Raw genomic sequence first — 16,167 nt, 5'->3', positions numbered from 1 at the left:
GCCTGTTGCTGGCCGTCTCACACTAAACTGACCTCAGGGTAGCATGAAAGCTGGAGGGAAGAAAAGCAGAAGACTGCTGGCCACCAGCCTTATCAGTGCTTCTTCAAACCCTGGAAGAAAATTGTTGAACATTTATAAACATTTTCTTGAAGTGGTTAGGGGTGTTTCCAGGGTTGACTTTCCAAAGTTCAGCACTTCTTAGACGTGGGTTTTGCTGAATTCTGGAGAATATTCCACACAGGAGGAAGAGGCCCCTCTTTCAGGAATTGATGGCCTCATATTACACCATGGCACTATGTCCAGAGCCAGTAGACCACCCAGCAAGAGTCTTGGGGCAGCTTCCCACACGGAAGCTCTTCTCCAAGATGGGCTTGGCAATCCAGAATAGGCGGAAGCCTGTCCACATTTAAAGTGATACTGGAGAGACCAGGAAGTGCTCACTCTTGTTAATGTCAATACTCTCTATTCATTGGCTGCGGATGTCTCATCTGTGCCATTACTGTGTCTGGCAAACCCTTCAACTAAAACACCCGCCTTAACTGCAGTGGCATCTAGCTTCATATGATATAGCTGCACTAGTATTTTAGCCAATATTGCCTCTTCCAGGGTAAACAAGACCTACATTTCTAAAGGCAGGAAATACTCATGCTAATCCGAGGAGGGCAGGGGATTAGCATAAGTATTTCGCCCTGCCCCCAATACCAAGACACCCCCCCCCTTTGAAGGGGTGGTGGAAACAACAGCCCTTGTCCTCATTTGTTCCTCACAAGCACTACTAGTGCCCCTGCCTTCATGGAAAGGCAGGGATGGGGCCCCAGCATGTACCTCACTAGCTGGCAGTGTATCTGCGTGGGGGGAAATGAGCAGGGGCTCCTGCCCTCTTTCAGGAGGCTGGATGCTGGTATTAACACGCATATGAGATGTAGAACAGTGGTTCTCAAGCAGGGGTCTGTGGCCCCTGGGGGCCACAAGCATGTTCCAGGTATGGCCACCAAACAGAATCAGTAGAGGCCACACCCTGAGCCCTGCCAGCCAAGGCAGATGCCAAAGCCTGAGCAATATAGCTTTTTGGGGGCTGGCTCGAGGCACCAGCTGAGCAAGCATTCTTGGGGTGGCAAAGTCCAGGCAGCTGTGGTTTTTAAGGCATGCTTCAGCAGTTAAGGTAGCAGTTCTCCCCTCTGTGTCAGCAGTTTGGGCAGTGGCAGTCACAGGGGTTTTTCTGCTTGGGGTGGCAAAAGTGGTAGAGCCGGTCCTGGTAGGGGCCCCAGTAGCACAAGGCCCTGGATTATTGACCTGCTTACTACCCCTTAACACCAGTCCTGGCTTTCATGTGCAGAAAAGCTGTTATTGTGACACAGGTGGGCCATGGAGTTTTTGTAGCATATTGAGAACCCATGATGTGGAAGGTTGTCTCCACCTCCCACAGCAGTTGGTTCAGTCAGACCTAGTTATGGTTCATCTGCTGTTGGTAATGTGGCATGAGAACTAGGGAAAAAAGAAAGTGAAAACTTCAGCTAGGTCCCTGGTCATGGGATCTGTATCTTAAACCAGCTTGCAAGATCCCTTGGGGGCAGGTTTTGAAGAATAGCTACTGTCACAGAAGAGACAGCTCAGAGCTTTGGCCCTTCATATTGCTATTAGAATCACAGCTCATCACAAAGAGAAAGTTATTCTTCAGCACACCATTAACATAAGTAGGCAGCTTGACTTAAGAGATTAGAAAAGTAATTGCTGAAGCACTAAAAAGAGAAACTTTCAAAAACACTTCATAGTTCCTGCAATACGTCTTTGCTTCCACCTTTACCTCAGTCAGTATTCAGAGATCTCTGCTCTATCCCAGCTACAGGTAACATTTTGTACCCAACAATTAGTTGCTCTCCATCTTTTGGGCACTACTAGTGAACTGAGCCAGCCTCTAACAGCCACCTTCAAGGTGGCACTGGACAGAAAGCAATGCCTTTCAGCTGGAATTTTGATCTCACCCCTTGAGGCAGAGCCCCAGACTCCTCAGCTAGGTCCAGCAGGAAAGCCTTGAAGTAGTTCAGTAAATAAGTGGTTTTTGCTTAAACAAAAGCAGCTTTTATTGAAGACAAATTAGAAGTCAAAAAGACAAACCCCACCCCTACATGGACCAGAAGATTGGACACACAGCAAGGAAGGAAACAAGTATCTTGTGCCATGACCATGGGGACACTTCTGGAGAAGTGCAGTGACCAGGGTTAAAGCTTCAGTCTTTACCCACCTGAACAATCCTGACCTGCTAGACTGATTTACGGTACAAGAGTTACCAGAGTGGTTCAGCCTGCAGGAGCCATCCAGACATGTCCCTCCAGCTTGGAGTAGGGACCGCAGCAACCCCTTTATTGAGGTAAAACAGGCCCAAATCCACTGAATGGAATGGTGTCACCTGCAACTCTCACCCGTAAGAGTAGGTATTACTGCTTTGGTATTGGAATCCAATAGGAATAATCCCCACCCCCTTAGCTGTAGTTTTGGTAAATTGGAGTGTTTGCTAAAAGGTATCATTCCCAATGTCCTGTTTCCTTCTCAGGGTTTGCAGAGGTTATTTGAACAGCAGAGCAAAAAACTTCTAAATACCTGTATAGGTTGGATAACAGTTTGTTAATATACTAGTTGAAATAGTCAAAGAGATCTAAACAAAGACATTGCCAACCAAGATTTAACTTCTGGTATTACTCTCATCCTGTAGTCCATGGTGTGCGTGTTACCATGGTAGTGTTCCCCCTTGCCCATCTAGGAAGGAGCCGTTGTCTTTTTCGCTGAGATTAGCCAGAACTGAGAGGATACCTGGGATAGCTTCTTGTATCTGCAAAGGAGCCTAGGAGGATCAAGATTAAAAAAAATTAGGAGTGTCCTTGGAGAAAGGCAAGCAATAGAATTCTAAGGAAGCTCTTGCACACGTATAAGTAATGTTGCACTTAATACACAGTTTCCTAGTTAATGAGATGTATTAAGGCAACAGGCTCTTCAAAACCTTCAACAGTTAGTGGATTGCAAGAGTGAACTAGAGAACTAGTATATTTTAAAGGTTTTGAGATGTGTTGTGGAAAATAGGCCACACAGTTGATTTTAGATCAGACAGCCTGAGGCTCCTTTATTCCATACAAGCATGCATGTAGGGAGAGACAGCATAGCCCCACACAAGAGAAACTGCTCTGCTCTTTACAAATTTTACCAAGCTTATAAAGGTTAAAACCGCAAAATATAGTGTGCTCAGTACATACTATCATTGCCTTATTTAGAATATTATTAATCAAAAGCAAGCTGATTAATTTCTTTTCCCACTTATGGTTTTTCCTGTTATTGTCTGACTTGTGGCTTGACCGTTCTAAGACCCAACTCTTGCGGTTTCAGCTATACAGTAACACCTATTGCAATTTGGCATGACTGGGGGCTTCTGTTTCACTCTCTGGTTCCTCTTTCCCCTACTTTAGTTCCTTCTTTTTGGGGCCCTGACCACAACTTTCTGCCCCTGCATGCCTCCTGTGCAGACAAACGAACCTAGCTACAGTTCTTATATTTAATAGCTTTTGCTTATTAGGCCTCAGGCCTGGGGAGGGGTTCAATTTTCCCTGACAGATGCAAGGTTGGTCCTAAAAAAAAAAAAATTAAAAAAAAAGTGTCTTGATGTCACTAACCATGTCTCCTCCCATGTCAGTTTGAATCCAGCCTGGGTGCAGAGAAATACAAAGGATTCTATCCTCTTTCAAGTCTGCAGCAAGACACCTGGTGATCATATTCAGTGCAGTCTGGAAGAGCGAAGATGGTATTAGAATGTCAGTTTCAACTTTGAGGTCTGGAAGGAAGGTCAGCCAGTTAGTACCTTGCTTCCTCATTCCTGACCCGATGTGTCAGGGAGCTGTAGAAAGGTCACCTCTGGAAGATGTATTTCAGACACTGTGGACTTCAATCTCCCCTCTTAGAAGATGCCAGTCAAGAGTGGGTCAAAAGTCAATGGAGCTATTTTGGTGCAAGTGAGGAGAATGATGGGGCAATTTTTGGTCAAGCTCTGATGGATCTGGAAGTACAGTATGACACTCACATGGAAGTCTTGTAAATATTTAGTTCAAAGATTCTGAAAGGCTGTATTATATACTCACAGCCCCCCATATAAATACAGCCTTTCAGAACCCTTGAACTAAGAATATTTACAAGACTCCTCCATCCAAGCATTGAAGACCAACGAGAAAGAAAAGGTAACCCTTTCTTTCCTCACCAGCCTACAGGACAACTTGGTGAGTTTAACTGAGCTACTTGGTTTGTGCAGTCATTGTTGTATTGAGTGTCTGAGGAAACAAATTATGTTCCATTTAGTTCCTAATCAGCAAGGTCCTAGAACCTTAGGAGTTGAGAAGAGCGTGTTGTTGTGGGAGAGGGGAGGAACAAGGAACAAGAATGTCTGCCATAAGGGACATGTCATTTAACTCAAGCAACCAGTATTCTATTAAATCCACCCTTGGCTAACCATAACCAATAGCAGATCAATCACAGACCCTGGATGCGTAGATGTTAAAAATCCACATTCATGTTGACACTAATCACGGTGAGACTACCACTCCTTGCAATCAGTTTAATATTTACTCTACTGACCACCTTGCTGAGGTTAGGCAGAAGCCTTGCACTATGGCCAGTAGGTACATCGTAGGTCTAGGGAGATCTCCTAAAAATGCTGGCTGCATTTAGAAGGGACTGTTAACAAGGCACTTACCTGGACAGCATAGTGGTTAGTTAAGGACAACATGTTCTGTATTCCTGATAGAAAGGTTCGTGGTAAAAGGGAGCTTTGTGCAGAAAGGAGAACTACAACAGCTCTCTTGTCTTATTTTATATTGACTAGCAAGTCTTTACCTAGTAAAAAGTCATCTTATACAGCATATAGAATGAACCCCTATTTCTAAGTTAGTTACCAGTTTAGGATCCCTTTTAGCTCAGAGCTCAGAGTGTGACACCCCACATAAGCAGGCTAGGGTTGAGCACAGCTTTGGAAAACACCCACCTTCGCTATTCTATAAGGATAGACTTTGAGGAACATCTCATTTGCCTTGACCAGTTGCATGGAGGCAGCAAGCGATGACATATTGATAATGGCTGCTCGGTGACAACCCATACCAGTGCTCAACTGGGCTGCCTTCCTCAGAAGGGGAAGAAAGGCCTGTAAGAGAAAGTTCATTTTATTTCAACTTAAATTTCAGTCTCAGCCTGACCAAGACCAATTTGGGATTAAACACACTGTCCTATTAAGAGCCGAGCTCAATACAGCCAGGACAACTTTATGCTACTATCCGACTTGCAGTAAAATTAACACACTGGTAGACCCTCTACGGAGCTAGCTAATGATTTATGCTGACTTTAGAACTATCACAGACCTATCACCCACATGAAGCAAGCAGCTTCTCGATGTAATCCTTTACTTATTTACAGTCCAAGTTTGCTCAGGACCTGGCACTACGAACCCCTGTAGAGATACAAAGTACTCTTGTCCCATAAGACAGCGAGATTTGCATACCATAGAAAGGCTAGATGTGGACTTTGAGGCGTCCGCCACGTACTGTTCATTGCCCAAACCAGAGGGCATGGTCAAACTAAGTGGAGTGTGACACCCCACGTAGCAGGCTAGGGTTGAGACTGACCTCTCTCCAGAACAATTTAAGAGCTTTGAGAGGCAGCATTAGCCAGTGTAGCCTGACCCAAAGTTGGTCAAATACAATTGTAACTTGAACATTTAACAGGTTCTTGTCCCAAGATCAGGCCTAGTAAGATTACTGTAAAATCATATAACTTGGGAACCCTGACATGCACAGGTGCAACACTCACACTATAGGAACTCCATCTACATATAAATAGATGATTAATAATTTAGCAAAGATTATAAAACACATTTAAACCTAAAGCAGACATAGAATACAGAAAGTACATTTGGACGTCCATACTTTTATCCTGATCCTTCATACTTAACCATTATCTTTATCACTATCATTCTGGCCCCTCCCAAGATCTATATTTCCCCAACCTCTGGAATGTTACTTTTATAGTAGGTTACACTGACATGCCTAATTAGGGTGACAAGATGTCCCAATATTTGACTGTGTCTTGCATTCCGACAGATGTGCGGTCAGGACACCATTTGTCCCAATATTTGGCTTCAGCAGAGCTCCAGCTTTTTTTTTTTGTGCTTCAGTGGCGGTGTTCCAATATTTTCTTCTTGTCATCTGGTCACCCTCTGACCAAGGCATATTCAATAGAGGTCTTTATTTGTATTTCCTCCCCTTAAGGTGTCCGTTTTCTATAGGTTAGTATATGTATGATGTTACCCTATTAGCATACACATCAATTTGCTATCATGGCAGCTTTGCAGTTGGAGGTTCTGCCCAGAACTTTCCAGATGTTGGTGTCAGCTGTGTTCTGTGGGTGGCTGATGTCAGTATTCTGGACAAAATACCCCCTCTAGCATACCACTTTCAGTTGCCTATAACTTATGAGTTACTGGTACTTAAGTTTATCTACGCTAAGGGTTATAAGCCTCAAGCCTCACTATTAAAGCCAAATCTTACAGTATAAAAGCCTGTAGGTTCCTTGCATTACTACTCAATATAAGGAAGCAGAACAAAGCAATGACTATAATACAGATAAGCTGGCCCACTGGGCAACCCCAGTGACCATGTGACAACATTAGCTTGTCTCTGGAAGACTTACCAGGCTTGTACAATATAAAGAGGCATCAATGGGGCTCATGAAGACTTGTATAGGCAGTACACAAAAGTACAGAGCCTTTTTAGTCTCTTTCCCAAAGTCAACCCACTTCCCGGTCTTACCTTAGTGACCATCAACTGAGCGACTGTGTTGGTTTCATAAATGGTGAGCATTGTTTCAGCAGTGACTTCTTCCAGGGACGCAACCACATTGATACCAGCATTGTTAATGAGGCAGTTCAGCCCTTTGTCTCCCAAGATCTCTTCCACTTCCTTGACTACTTTCTTTATGCTGTTTTCACAGACCACGTCTGCCACAGAGAGGAAAGGAAACATCAGCAATGAAGTGGATTCTCTAGGACAGTGATAGTTTGTGTACCCAGTATGGGCTGCAAAGGCAAAGCCAGTGCATCAAGCTGGCTCAGGGTATGTGTAGGAAATACGCTTGGTGGAAATTTAAGTCCCACTGAAACAAGCATGGCCAGAACATTTAAGCAAGAGGAATGTTACGTGGTCCATGTTGAACAACACGTCTTCCCTTTAATGAAGGTGGGAAATAAGGGCTTCCTCATCCCAGCCTGATACACATCTGGTCATGCATGGCCAGTCCTCTTGCCTGACTTAGCTCAGTTTTTATTCATGACCAGAAGAGGCCAAGTGCATGACAATTTCAGGTTTGTCACATCAAAATCAGGGTACAAAGAGGATGTATGATCTCAATCCAGCACCAGGACTGGTACAGTGTGATCCAATACAAGCTAAAGGAGAGAGAAGGATCTGAGAGTTTAGGTGTCCCCCCCTCCCAAGCCACTCCACATAGAGATGAGATCGAAAATGTGGATCCAAACTGAGGTTGTTTGAATGTGGAGTTTTGCCTCAGTCCCTCTCTAGCGAGAGACTGACAATAAGTTGGGGGAGGGAAAAGAGGAGTTCTCTTCAATAAGCAGTAGTCAGATGTCTAAATTGATCTCAAAAACAGTGAGTTTCAGTTAAATGTATACACTCTGTCTCAGACAAGCAAACAAACCCTCAAAGCCAAGTATTAGCACGGATCATTTCTCAAACACTAGAAGGAACGAGACTGTCACACAAGAGTTATAAGAAATCTGTACGGTACCAAAGATCTGGGGAGTGGCTTTAAGTTATTAGTGAAGAGATGCGACTTCTGATCTTCCACTCCCATGTCGCAAAAGCAACCCAACCTTGCTATGGTAGCACATGCTTTGGTTTGTTATGAGGTCCTTCCACTCACCGAGCTGGAGTAGTTTGATGTTGCTATACTGCTTGCTGAGCTGCTGGAGTTCCTAGAAACAGAAGGAAAAATCGAGTTGTGGTCTCGTCTGCCTGTGGTTATGGCTCAGTTTTCAGGAGTGCTGAGCACGCCTGTCTATTTAGCTTCCCCGGGAGTGAGGTGCTGGCCATCTCAGCGAAGTCGAGCTCTTACTGACTCATTTAGGAAAGCCACTAGCAGCCCCACACCACGAGAGCACCCTGCTTATGTTCTCCATTGGGCTAGCATGCAGGGCGTGTATGCAGCAGTCTAGCCATCAGATGGAACGCTACTGGTGAGCCCATCCTGTGATGGGCTTAATGTTGGGACTGTCCCTATTAAAAAAAATCAGGACATCTGGGCACCCTACCTGTGTTACACAAGATGGTGCTTGCTATCAGTCTGGTTAGTGATTGAATCCAACAGCTCTGATCCTCTTGTTGGCAACCTCAGGGTGGTGAGAGATGGGAGAAAAAAAAACCCAAAAAACCCACAAAAGACACATGGAGATTTTTGTTCCCACCACAAACATCTTGAGGTGACCCTTGCAGATAAGGCATAAGGCTTGTCAGCTGGGGACCTTGCCTCGATATTCCTGTTGAAATGAGGAAGAGACTTGGGCCTTTGGTATCATCCTGGCCCTTTTCCCAGATAATAAATTCAAGACTTGTGACCACTGGCTGTCACTGGGTTGTGTTTATTTTTAAAAGTTCAAGTTAAGATACTGTCAGCTGCACCTACTCCAGGGTCAATCATGACTCAGGCAAAGCCAGGGGCCAGGATCAGTGATGCTGGTCCCTCCACCCTAGACCAAAATGTAACAAGTTACGAAGCCTTCCAGAATGTAGCTTGTGTCTTGAGAGAGACAATTCAGAGTCTAAGACAGTGTTCCACAAAAGATTTGACTCCTTATTTTATTTAGTGGGCCCTTCTGGCTACAGAGTCCTCCATCTGCTAAAGTTTATGTAAAAGGAACAGTCCAGTTTCCTACAGGATGCAGTGACAAAGGGAACTGTTAAGCACCAGCATCTTCTATTACAAAGTCAGAGTGATAGCCCTTCATTGTCCCCCCCTTCACTTTTCTCTGGAGTTCTTCCAGTGATAAATGTGCTATCACACAGGGACACACTGCAGGAGAGGGGAGTAGAGTAGAAGGACTAGCTCTGAATGTAGGAACCTAGTTAGAGAGAAGTCAGAGTGGTCTGGAAGGATCATGCACATTTTCTACCCCTCCTATCCCCAACTTGAAGGACAGATTATCCTTCTAGATCCCTCCACCCTTGCCGATTAGGGACCTTGCTAACCAAGAACCACCTTGGGCAACAACTCACCAATTATGGTGCCTGACTGAGTCAGCAGACCCCTGGTTTATCCATAGGCTTGGAAGGATTAAATTTAAAAATAGAACTTTCACTGTGCAGAGACGAGTGTTTCCATTAGTGGAGGTTTACAAACAGGTAAAGAAATAAGCTGCTTGAGAATTTAAAACTCTGATTTGAGGATATTTTGTATCTTGACAACTTGTGTTTCGACAGTTACAAAGCTTTAACTTTGTGAATCTCGATCTCTACCATTAAATAATTGTTGTATGACACCCTCCATTATTTCCCACAACCATGAAAGTTTACATAGGTAAAAATAAGAAAAGTTTTTATGTATTTTCCATCAAAATAAAAAGTTAAATTCTGCCAAACCTATTTGCACGTGAGGGGCTGCCAGTGGGACATGCTCTGTGCAGAGTCCTTAACTGTGAGCCCCAAGCTGTGAGGAGGGTGGAATAGGAGGAGTTCCAACAAGCCAAGCGCTATTGGCCTTCACAGCATGCTGGGGGTGTGAAAATTGGCTTGCTAAACCCAGGGTTTGAGTTCAATGCTTGAGGGGGCCATTTGGGGATTGGCCCTGATTTGAGTAGGGGTTGGACTAAATGGTCTCCTGAGGTCCCTTCCAAACCTAAGAATCTATGATTCTATGATCATTAACTGGTTGCTCCTGTTTTCCAGAACAGCACAAGTGTTTTGTTAATCCTGAATGGGTGAGCTGGAATGGAGGATTGATTTGGTCAGATATCTGTAGCCATTTCTATTGTTCATGTGCATAGGGCAATGGGCAGGTAATAAATACATTCAACAGTACAGAATCAGACAAATCCATGCTTAAGTGGGGTACTGTACTCCTAAGAGAAGGGGTACTAGACAGCCTACAGGCTCTCTAGCCTCAGAAGTCCATTTGCTAGGCACACACAGTAGACAGCACCTAGGATTTATTCAGCACAAATCAGTCTAAGCGGGCAGAGACTCACATGCAAAAGCTTTCAACTGTTCTGTTATCCCAGGGGTCAGTAAGGTACAGGAAAGATATTTGCTCCTTCTGTAGTTGGGAGGATTGGGTGGAGGGATCCAGTGTGTTCCCAGGTCACTGGAGAAGTACCACCATTGGCTATATGCTGGCAGTTAGCCTACATAGAGGGGAAGAGGTACAAGAAGATCAAGCAAAATATTTAAGTCCTCAATGCAGGCTTTTAAAAGCCACTGGCAGCTTCTTTCCCACCTTTCCAGGGGCATTCTGGAAGCAACTCAGGCAGGGCCAGTGCAACCACTTAGGCAACTTAGGCAGTCGCCTAGGGCACTAGGATTTGGGGGGCACCATTTTAATCGGCAGTGACCACGGTGGCTGGATCTTCGGCCGCCCCGGTCACCGCCGGCATTTAGGAGGAGGAAGCTGGAGCAGGGGGGCGCAGGGAGGGCCGCCTGCAGCAAGTAAGGGGGGGGCAGCACGCAGGGGAACTCCCCGCCCCAGCTCACCCCTGCCCTGCCTCTTCCCTGAGCACACCGTGGCCACTTCACTTCTCCTGCCTCCCAGGCTTGTAGCACCTAAGCTGATTGGAGCCACAAGCCGGGAGAAGTGAAGGAGCCATGGCGTGCTTGGGGAGGAGGCAAGGCAGGGGTGAGCTGCTTCACTTCTCCTGCCTCCCAGGCTTGCAGCACCAATCAGCTTAGGAGCCGCAAGCCTGGGAGGTGAGAGAAGTGAAGCAGCGATGGCGTGCTCGGGATGCTCGTGTGTGAAGCGGGGATGGAGGGGGGAAGCTGCTGCAGCAAGGGGGGGCCACCTCAGGGCAGAGGGAGGGAGCTGCCGCAAGGGGGGGCTGCCTCAGGGCAGGGGCACGGGGGGGGAGGGGCGCAAGGTGGAAGTTTTGCCTAGGGCACGAAACATCCTTGCACCGGCCCTGAACTCAAGTCTCCTGTAATTGGATTTTTACAAATCCAGATCGGAGAGGCCTCCCCAGACATTTCCATAGAGTTCATTATCCAGCTTAGGAGAGGACACTAGGATCAGGCCATTCTAGTCTGATAGCTTTTACATCCACTTTTCACTGGTAGGGCTACACAAGGTGCAGAACAGTGGAGACTCGGGCCCTAGGTGGTTAGAAGAGCCAGAACTGGGTAAATGTGACTTTTCCCATACATCTACCCTATGGGAACAAAGAATATCACTTAAGCCGTGCTGCGTGCGTGTGTTCCCTCTGTGTGCTGCCCCAGCTCTGCGCAGATCGCTGACACAGCAGACCCGAAGAGAACCCCCAATGACCACAGAGTCTAGTAAGGTACGAAGGCACGTCGGCCAGGTTTATTGCCGTATTGGACACAACGATAGTTCCCCCTAGATTGTTACTTTACGGGGCATACTACTAATATGTGCCCACGGTCAATGGACTCGGCTCAGTCAGTGGCGGGACTTTCCACTGCCCCCTCGGCCGGACAAAGACATCGCCCCAAGGATGCATTCTTCTACACAGGTACAAACAAGTTACACATCACTCCTGACGTATTGAGGTACAACCCCTCTACGTAGTAAGGTACAGCCCCTCTACGTAGTAAGGTACAGCCTCTCACCTTGCACATGTTGGTTCTATCAAAACAACTCTATCCATCATATTGCCCTTTTGCCCCTGTCACTGGGATGGGTCAGTCTGTTCCTTGTTATCTGTGTGGAACGTGCCAATAAGTGAACGTTCTGATCTCTAGTGTTCAGTAACTTTTAGATACGTATCCTCTTGCAGCATCAGTCATTTCCTTGCCAGCTTCTGTGAGCAGGACCTGCCTCTGGCTGACAGCTTCACTCTATGTTAGCGAAGTCTTGACCACTACTTTAGTTCAGACCTTAGGCCTCATACCAGGCCTCTGATACCAAGGTTTACATCTTAGGGCCTCCCCTTACTACACAAAGAATATCACTTAAGCCTGGCTATAAAATGGGAACCATGTGAAGTAAGAGAGCCTTTGGAGGGGCAGGCTCTAACATCTTGCTGGTGGAAGCTTTGAACACTTAAAGCCCCTGCTTTACTAAAATAAGTTGAGCTACATGATATTTGAGTGGGGAAGACACAATAAATATTACTGCTTTTCTGCTCACATGTGCTTAGTAAGAGCTCATATTTGGCATTCAAGAAAAGTTAACACAAGTACTGTTGCCAAGCCATGATTTTATCATGAGTTTTGCCAAGTTCAGTGTTTAAGGCCCCAGCTGCTGAAGTCAGGAGAATCTCTCCTTTCTTTGGAAAAGGGAGTTTCTAGCTCTCAGGGCTGCAGGAAAAGAGCTCAGACAAGACACCTTGCAGGCTCTGCTGTGTCATCTACTGCTAATTCAAAACAAAGTTTCAAAGCCTTGTGATTTTCAGGAGCCCCATTCAGGATTTCTGAATGCCGAGGGTAGGCAATATTGTTGTTCTCTACAGAGATTAAGAGAACTTCTGTTTTCCCCTCCTCCATAGGGTTTCAGAAGCCACCTTTCAGCAACACCCCTTGCTCGGGGAAGGAGTGTTAATTTCAAGCCAGCTTCAGAGAAGATTTGTATTGATGTAATGCTCAGAGCATTGTGCTTCAAGTGGCGGCCTGCATTCCAGATCCATCCAGCCTGCAAGGCAAGGGCCTTCCATGTGGCCCACTGCCTGGTGTCAGCTATTCCTTCCTGCCTCTCTGAAACCAGCAGCAGCTAACTGAAACTACTCAGAAGCAGCACAGATCTCCTCCTCCCTCCCTGTGCCCAAGGTCACACAGGAAATCTAGGGGTAAAGCCAGGAATTGAAGCCCCACCTCTCACGTTAATATCCTAACTAGTAGACCAGCCCTCTCAAAATGGCATAAGAAGGGCCATACTGGGTCAGACCAAAGGTCCATCTAGCCCAGTATTCTGTCTTCATATAGTGGCCAATGCCAGGTGACCCAGAGGAAATGACAGGTAATCAAGTGATCCATCCCCTGTCACTCATTCCCAGCTTCTGACAAAAAGAGGCTAGGGACATCATTCTTGCCCATCTTGGCTAATAGCCACTGATGGACCTATCTTCTGTGAACTTATATAGTTTTAACCCTGTTATAATCTTGGCCTTCATAACATCCTCTGGCAAAGAGTTTCACAGGTTAAGTAAATATTTCACAGAATGCACATTTTTAAACCTGCTGCCTATTAATTTCATTTGGAGCCCCCTAGTTCTTCTGTTATGAGAAGTAGTAAACAACACTTCCTTATTTACTTCCCCACACCTGTCATGATTTTGTAGATCTCTATCATATCCCCCACTTAGTTCTCTCTTTTCCAGGCTGATAAGTCCCAGTCTCATGGAAGTGGTTCCATACCCCTAGTGACATCTGCATGCAGTATTCAAGATGTGGGCATACTATGGATTTATAGAGAGGCAATATGATATTTTCATCTTATTATCTATCCCTTTCTTAAGGACTCCCAACATTCTGTTCACTGTTTTGACTGCTACTGCACAGTGAGTGGATGTTTTCAGAGAAACATCCACAATGACACCAAGATCTCCTTCTTGAGCAGGAACAGCTAATTTCAACCCCATCATTTTATATGCATAAAGAATGCAGGAAGGCACACACCAGACATTCTCCAAAGTCAGCCAAGGGCAGAATTTGACCTTGCAATTAGCAGGCAGGCCGGGGGTTCAAGGATTTATGCTAAAGGGCCAAGGGCAGACCACAGAGATACACTGTGAAGTTACTCACCAGTATGGTGCACCCTTTCTGTGAAGAGAGGGTAGGTGACAAATTACCCCACTTGCAAGTTAGCTACCTCAAAGCTATGATTAGCAATCACTCACAACAAGTGAGGTCTGGAGAGTGCCTGGACAAAGAAGTCAAGTCTATACCCAAAACATTGTACTAGGAATGCTGATTGAAAGGGGGCAAGGGAATCTAATGAATTGGCTGAGAAGGTTTCAAGAATACAGATTTAAGTCTGCAAAGGAATCCATTTGGGTAGCAATAAGCGAGCTGATCCCATCCTGAAGGAAAGAGGGATTAAAAAACAAAAAACATACACACCCCCCACAACTACCACCACCACCACACCACTCTGACATGAAGACAGACTGAAATACACCAAGGCAATGAACTCCTTTCCTAGCAGGACAAAAAACCCATCAGACAAGAGGCAAGGGAATCAATGAAGCAATGTAACAGAAGAGCTCCAGGAGTCTAGTACTGGTAGGAGTCAGCTTTCAGGAATCAGGGGGTTAGAGTCAGGGATTTACCTATCCAGCATTGAATGAATGAGGGAACAGGGTTAGTGGCTTTGAGGGAGGTTTATATGAGGCAGCTGTGTAAGTAGACTGCTTTCCAGATGTGCCTTCCAGCTAAGAAAGAGGTCTGTCCTCAGCTCTGCAATGCACAAGAGCCACGGGAATGGCAGCCGTCCTTGCTAATGTCATTTTAAGTCTTGTGCCCTTGAAAAGTGGGGAGCTACCAGCAGTAGCTCGGCAGCGCATAAACAGGAGCCCCACCTCAGAGTTACATATCGAGGGAGACTAGCCAGTTTCCCGGCAGGTTGAAAGTTTGGAACGGGACTTGTGCTGCACCGAGGAATCAGCAAACATTAGGGGGACCAGATGTCCCAGTTTAATAGGGACACTCCCAATTTTAGGGTCTTTTTCTTCTATAGGCTCCTATTACCCTCCAGCCCCTGCCCCGATTTTTCACATTTGCTGTCTGGTCACCTTAGCAAACACTGAAGTTTTTCCCAGTCAGGGACTGATCCTTGGATTTCACCCTGAGCCACACCCCCTAGCCCCGCGGGGAAAGAACAGAGAGCCCCCCCTTCCCCTCCCAGCAGGGGCACTGGGACAATTTGTCGGGGGGGGGGGGGCGCTGAGAGCCATTAAACCAAACTGGAAACCCTGGATATGATGGAAACTGATCCAAGCCAGGGGGTGCAGCAGCAGCAGCATCTCCCCCCACTTCCAGCCCTATGGCCCAGAACTGCCTCCCTCCCCGCCCTGGGCTGCAGAAGCCCCCTGTGCACGTGAGCTAACACCCCGGTACAGGCCGGGGGGGTCTCGGCAGGGTCCCTCCTGTTCTACCTGCGCCTTCTCCGGGCAGCGGCACGTGGCGATCACCCAGTCCGGGGCGGGGCTCGCGGCCGCCAGCCCCCGGGCCAGCCCCAGCCCGATGCCCCGGCTGCAGCCGGTGATGAGCACGGAGCGGCAGCGCTGCTGGGCCATGCTGGGGCAGGAAGCCGCTGAGCCGGGCCGGCTGCTGGCGGGGCGGTTTTTAACCCAGCCCGGGGGGGCGGGACCAGGGCCTCGCCCCCGCCCCCGCAGGGCCCCACCCCCCAGCTGCTCCCCTCCTGGGCCCCGTCCCTCACCCCCACCGGCTGCTCCTCCCATGCCCCCAATCCCCTCCTAGCCCCCCCCCCCCGCTCCCTGTCCCCAGGGGATCTCGCCCACTAGCTGTCCCAGTGCACTCCCCCCATCGCCTCCCAGGGTCCCCCGCACCCATCCCAATCCCATCCCTCTCCCAGGGTCCCGTTCCACTTCTTCTCCAGCCCCCCACCGAAATTCCCCACCCACTGTCTCCTCTCTCCTTTCAGCCCTTCTTCATCCCATCCCACACCCTCTGCCGGGCCCCTCATCCCATTTGCGCCCCATCCTGCTTTGCAAGCTGCGTTTCCATCTTCCTCCCTTCCCAGGGCCCTTATCCCATCCTGTCCCCCTCCACAGGCCTTCCCCTCCAGCAATGGAGCGAGATAAGGGTTTGCCAGCTCGCCACCGTTCCAATGTCTCCATAGAGAGCACCCCCCAGGTGCCATTTCTCTGCTCTCCTTTCGCCCTTTCCAGGGGGAGCCCTGGGCTGAGAGCGCTTGGTCAAGTGTAAAAGTCTCAGGCTGAAAAGTAAA

General features: G+C 47.3%; 1 protein-coding gene across 1 annotated transcript; it reads right to left on the bottom strand.

Annotated features, from left to right (window-relative positions):
- Positions 1-2,079: 2,079 nt before the first annotated feature.
- Positions 2,080-15,493, bottom strand: LOC127038702 (C-factor-like). The gene is made up of 6 exons (XM_050931500.1): positions 15,353-15,493; positions 7,963-8,014; positions 6,834-7,021; positions 5,018-5,173; positions 3,660-3,770; positions 2,080-2,839 (listed from the first exon to the last, which is right to left on the bottom strand). The coding sequence occupies exons 1-6, from the start codon at positions 15,491-15,493 to the stop codon at positions 2,726-2,728; spliced, it is 762 nt and encodes a 253-aa protein (XP_050787457.1). The 3' UTR covers positions 2,080-2,725.
- Positions 15,494-16,167: the final 674 nt, after the last annotated feature.

Source organism: Gopherus flavomarginatus, chromosome 21, assembly GCF_025201925.1.
Source record: "Gopherus flavomarginatus isolate rGopFla2 chromosome 21, rGopFla2.mat.asm, whole genome shotgun sequence".
Lineage (NCBI taxonomy): Eukaryota > Metazoa > Chordata > Testudines > Testudinidae > Gopherus > Gopherus flavomarginatus.
This window is presented reverse-complemented; position numbering and strand designations above follow the sequence as displayed.

Bases quoted from the DNA above. Each gene is read 5' to 3' on its own strand.
- LOC127038702 (XM_050931500.1), bottom strand. From the start codon at position 15,493: ATGGCCCAGCAGCGCTGCCGCTCCGTGCTCATCACCGGCTGCAGCCGG. The intron at 8,015-15,352 runs GTAGAACAGGAG...TTCTGTTTCTAG, and splicing joins GCTGCCCGGAGAAGGCGCAG to GAACTCCAGCAGCTCAGCAA. The intron at 3,771-5,017 runs GTGGGTGTTTTC...TCGCTCTTCCAG, and splicing joins ATCCTTATAGAATAGCGAAG to ACTGCACTGAATATGATCAC.